At 37.4% G+C, this 5543-nt stretch overlaps 1 protein-coding gene across 1 annotated transcript; it reads left to right on the top strand.

Moving 5' to 3' along the window:
* Positions 1–804: 804 nt before the first annotated feature.
* LOC100263793 (uncharacterized) lies at positions 805–5195 on the top strand. The gene is made up of 2 exons (XM_010664273.2): positions 805–989; positions 2081–5195. Exon 2 carries the CDS (start codon positions 2150–2152, stop codon positions 4493–4495), a length of 2346 nt encoding a protein of 781 aa, XP_010662575.1. The 5' UTR covers positions 805–989; positions 2081–2149; the 3' UTR covers positions 4496–5195.
* The last annotated feature ends 348 nt before the right edge of the window (positions 5196–5543 follow it).

Here is a 5543-nt window from a genome sequence, read left to right on the forward strand (position 1 = left end):
TTTTTATATAAAAGGCATGCGATTGTTAATATCACCATTTATTTGTTATTCCTTGCAATTTAATATCAATTATTGAATTACATCTCTTTATTATTTTTTTTTAAAGAAATAATAATTCTTAATTTCTACGTTATAAACTATGAACTTAATAGTGATCTAATAGATCTCTTTGAAAGTTCCATGGTAACTTAGACAAATGAAAAAAGTCAACTAAGAAGAATAACATGATATCTAATAATAATAATAAATAAATAAATGAAAATAATTAAGTAAATAAAATTATAAACAAACCATAAAATAAAGTCCCACATGGAGGAATCATATCTGGATCCCACTTGGTATAAATGGCCAAAATGTGATGCTTATTAGAAAAGTAAAAAGGAGCATCACATATCCATTTATTTTGGAGTAAAAAAATAATAAGTTACACCTAAAATATCTCAAGTGGGTCTCACAAGAGATTAGAGTAAATTCTTCACATATCTAGTAAAAAAAAAAAATTATCAAAATTTAACTTAAAAAAAAATTAAAAATATTTAAATATTTTCTACAAAACATTATGAAAAATAATAAATTCAAGTATAAAAAATAACTAAAAAAAGAGAATAAATATGAAAAATATGATTCAAGTACCAAGAAATAAATCAAAATAATTTAAATTCAATGGCCATTTTTTTTTTTTTAAGAAATTATAGTTATTTTAAGAAATATTACAAACCCAACTCAAGAGTAAAAAATTAACCATGGTTAGGGGACCAGGTTCCAACCCATTATAAAAAGGTGCATTAGGGTAACCAAAAAGTTAAATATTAACCAAACCTTCACTTGCTTTTTTGTTGTTTCTATTTTTGGGTGAGAGGGGGCATTTGAGGATTGTTCTTAGGTTTTCAAGGGTTTTGACAAAAACTTCAGTTACCTTGTGGTGAAGGTCTGTTGATGGCGCTTCTCAGATTCAAATTCCCTCATCTACAGTGACTTTCTCCAAATGGGTATCCATTCATGTCTCTTAATTTCTCTTTAGCTTTTCAAGGAATCTAGTTTTACTAATTATGGTTGAGTGGCGGTGAAGATCAGAGATTCTAGGGTTTCAGTTTGAAGTACTGTGTTGGAGAATTCAAATTCTGAAATTTGACCGTTAAATTTTTTGGTTGAGACCTCTGTTTGCGTAGATCAGTTGCCAGTTTCTTGTTTGATTCTAGATTTTGAGTGAATTTTGACCTTCATAAGTTGTTCTTTGTTGCTCAAGATTCGTTTCTAGGGTTTTGATTTTGTACATTATGTGTCCATGTTGTACGGTTGCTATTTTCTTATGTAGAAGGATTAATTCTGTTGTCTTTTGTTATAATTTGGAGTTCTGATTGGGTTACTGTTGTACATTCACTGGCGCTATATGAAGATTGAGCGTTTGAATTTATTGAAATTCTGGTAATGTTCGATAATTATTTTCTATTATTCTTTTGTCTTAAACTGAGGGGTGGTGATCCTTAAGCTTCAAGTTTTATAAGGTCAGGTTCAAACAAACAAAAGCCTGAATTCGTCAGCTCCGGCCGTGAGCTTTCAAAAATTTTCAGTTTAAAAAAAATAAAAAAAAGTAAAAAAATAAAGAAGAAAAAGAAGTATATAGAGTCATTCTGAGTCCCTCTACTGAAACGACTCCAAGGCAGTATTGGAAATTTTAGGATATAGCTGAAGAGTTTTCTTGCTTCAGATCCACGTGTGAAGAGTTTCCTTGAGAGTTTCTTTGAAAGTGTCATATTTGTCTTGCTTAATTTTCCTCTTAGGTTGTTTAAGGTTTGCATTTCTTTCGTTTATATAATACCTATTTCTGTGGGTTTTTCTGCCTACTTAATTGGGAAAAAGGGAAAAGAAGAATTGTTCTTATAATTTGAGGTTTTAATTAGGACAGCCTGCAAAGTTGCCTTTAGTAATACTTTTCACCTAATTCCTGTTTTAATTAGTTCTTTATATTTTTTTCCATGTTGAATTGTAACTGTCTTAGAATGTAGACTATCCCCAAGCTGAGAATCTGATAATTGTGGATGAATTGCTGCTAATTCATTGATTTTCTAAATTGTTTCAGTGAGAAGATTGGAAAAAAAGGGCATAGCTGCGTGAGGAGAAACGCATAGAGGAGACGTGTAGGAATATTATGGAGTGCAATAAGGATGAGGCCTCTAGAGCGAAAGATATTGCTGTGAGGAAGTTCAGAGAGAAAGACTTTTTGGGTGCAAAGAAATTTGTTTTAAAGGCCCAAAATTTGTATCCTGGGCTTGAGGGTCTTTCTCAGATGTTAACTATACTTGATGTGTACATCTCAGCTGAGAAGAAAGTAAGTGGAGAAGTGGATTGGTATGGGATACTTGGTGTAAGCCCCTTGGCTGATGAGGAGACTGTGAAGAAACAATACAGGAAGCTGGCTCTTATACTTCATCCTGATAAAAACAAGTCCATTGGTGCAGATGGTGCATTTAAGCTTGTTTCAGAGGCCTGGAGTTTATTATCCGATAAGGGCAAGAGATTATCATATAACCAGAAGAGGGATGTGAAAGGATCGCAGCAGAAAGTTCCTAGCCAGAATGGGGTTCCATCAGCACCTGCTAGTGCAAATGGTGTTCACAATTTTACCAGTGGTGTGGCTTCCAATGCAAGGACTCATAGCAATGCCAATCGTCCGAGCCCCACCTCGGTTCCTTCTCCATCCCATAGAAGAACTGATACCTTCTGGACTGTTTGCAATCGATGCAAGACACAGTATGAATATCTCAGGATTTATCTCAATCACACTCTGCTTTGTCCCAATTGTCATGAGGCGTTTTTGGCTTTGGAGAAGGCTCCACCTTCAAATGTTCCAAAATCATCCAAGTGGTCTTCCCGCCAGCATCCTCAGAGTTCAAATCATTTTGTCTCAAACAATAACTCATTCCAGACAGACTTCCAGTGGGATACGCACTCTAGAACAGCGGGTGTAGGTGGCGTGGTTGGATCAGCTTCCTCTGCTGCTCAAGCTGCAAGTGAGAAAAAGAAGAGAGGTCGTGAGGAAGTACAAGCTTCTGGATGGGAGAGGGGTCATTCTAAGAATATGAGTGGTTCATCTTCCGGGCATCCTAGTTCCAATTCTACTTCTGTTCTCAAAGGGGAAAAAACATTGAAAAAGAGAAGAATAGATGATGATGGCACCAATGGTTATGGAGGGAACATTGTAAATCAAACAGCCACTGGAAATGGAGGAACCGGTGCCGTGGGCACAGCTGGATTAAGAAAGGGCAGTTTTGAAACAGAAAGGGTTTATGGTGTTCCTGGGACTAATAATAAGCCCAATAGTTATAAAGAGATGTCACTGTTTGAAATTCGGAATATGCTGATGGAAAAGGCACGGAAAGAAATTCGCAATAAACTTTCAGAATGGAGCTCAACAGCTGCAGCCAAGGCTGGGAACAAAGAAAAAGAGAAGGTGAAACTGAAAGAAAAACAAAAAGGTGCAGTGAATGGTGATGGTCCTGATCCAAATAAAAATTCCAAGAAAAGAGACCAAGCTAAGAAGTTTTCTCCTGGCACTTCAGCTGCTGATACAGATAGCGAGGCCCCTGCGCCTATGGCAATCAATGTTCCAGATTCTGATTTTCATGATTTTGATTTGGACCGAACTGAAAGTTCCTTTGGAGATAATCAGGTCTGGTCCGCATATGATGATGATGATGGGATGCCTCGGTTCTATGCACTGATTCACAAAGTGATCTCTTTGAAACCATTCAAGATGAAGATCAGTTGGCTTAACTCTAAAAGCAACAGCGAATTTGGTTCAGTAGACTGGATAGGTTCTGGCTTTACCAAAACTTGTGGGGATTTTAGGATTGGGAGGCATGAAATCTATGATTCACTAAATTCTTTCTCACACAGGTTGGTTGAATGGACAAAAGGTACACGTGGGGCCATTCGCATACTTCCTAAAAAGGGGGATGTCTGGGCCCTTTATAGAAACTGGTCCCCAGATTGGAATGAAAATACTCCGGATGAAGTGATACACAAGTATGACATGGTGGAAGTCCTTGATGACTATAATGAGGATTATGGTGTATCTGTTACTCCTCTCATCAAGGTTGCTGGTTTTAGAACAATATTTCACAGGCATGAGGACCCCAAGGAAGTCAGGACAGTTCTGAGAGAAGAGATGTTTTGTTTCTCTCATCAGGTTCCTAACCGCTTGCTTACAGGCCAAGAAGCTCAAAATGCTCCAAAGGGTTGCCGTGAGCTAGATCCTGCAGCTACCCCTTTAGAACTTCTTCAGATAATTACAGAAGCTACTGAGGCACCGGTTGTGAATGTTGGAAAGGATGAGGAAGGGAGGTTGCAAAGTGCCCAGCAAATTAAGCTAGACAAAATGGTGGACTATGCTGCAAAATCTAATGATGGGGAGATTGTAGAGAACAGTGAACAAATCAAGTCAGAAGAGATAATGGGGCATGCCAAAGTAGCCAGGGAAGCAGGTGGTGGATAATGCTGAAAAGGCTAATTAGAATGCGGCAAGTGCTATTGGCATGCCTATCTAATTCTGTTCTTTTGATATTGCAAGCCTGACTGACATTGAAGAAATTGATTTCTTGTTGCCAAGTTGGATCCAAAATGATCTAGCATTCTTGGGTTTTTTGTGTCCATAGTATTTAAAACTGCAAATGCATGACCATCCTCAAAGTAAGTCTAACTCAGTTTTGTCTGCAAACTGGAGATAGTTTAGAAGATGAAGGTGCATGATTCTTCAGTGTTATAGAAGAGAAAGGTGAATGCTTCCCTACTTACTGGATCTCCCTTTAAGTTTAGGGGGTGTATATATACATATATTTCCTGCTGGAGCTGATTGTAACCCACAAAAACCGTCTTCTTTCAGTTGCAGCTTTGCATTTTAGCCTATGAACGGGCTATTATCTTGTTCTTTTACAATGATCTGATCCAATCAATTTCCTTTTTCTGCATTGAAACTTGCCGACATTGCCCCCCCTCTCCCACTTTTTTCTTTCTTTCTTGTCCTCTATAGCCATTTGAAGACATGTTTCATGTTCTACAGATGAAATCAAGTGGTGAATTAGTGATCTCAGTTTGTTGTTTGAATTATGGGTATTATTGTACTAGGGTCAACCTTTTGACCCCTTCAATTGTTTTTGGTTCCATGATGGATCTTATAAACGACAATTTTAATGTTACTTCACTGCGTTGATCTTTTCGGATGTTGTACATATTGCATTGCATATCGCAGTTGTTTTATAAATATTACCTTGCCTTAGAAACTGACCTTTTACCCAGGAACTCTTGCAAGAGCTGTTTGACTATGGAAAGTCTCTCTTGCCTTTGGCTGATCTCGGGCTCTGAGGATTTACCTTAGCCATCTTTCACATTCATATAATCCTATCTTACTTTGTCAGACCTGGCAGGTACCCATCGGATCTATGCTCTAGCAGGTAAATTCTGAACCAAATCTGTTCGGTTTTGGAGATCCCACTCAGCTTGAAGAAGCTTCATCAGGATCAGGTATGCGGGCTCTTGTTTTTCCA

The sequence above is a fragment of the Vitis vinifera genome, chromosome 16 (genome assembly GCF_030704535.1).
Source record: "Vitis vinifera cultivar Pinot Noir 40024 chromosome 16, ASM3070453v1".
NCBI lineage: Eukaryota > Viridiplantae > Streptophyta > Magnoliopsida > Vitales > Vitaceae > Vitis > Vitis vinifera.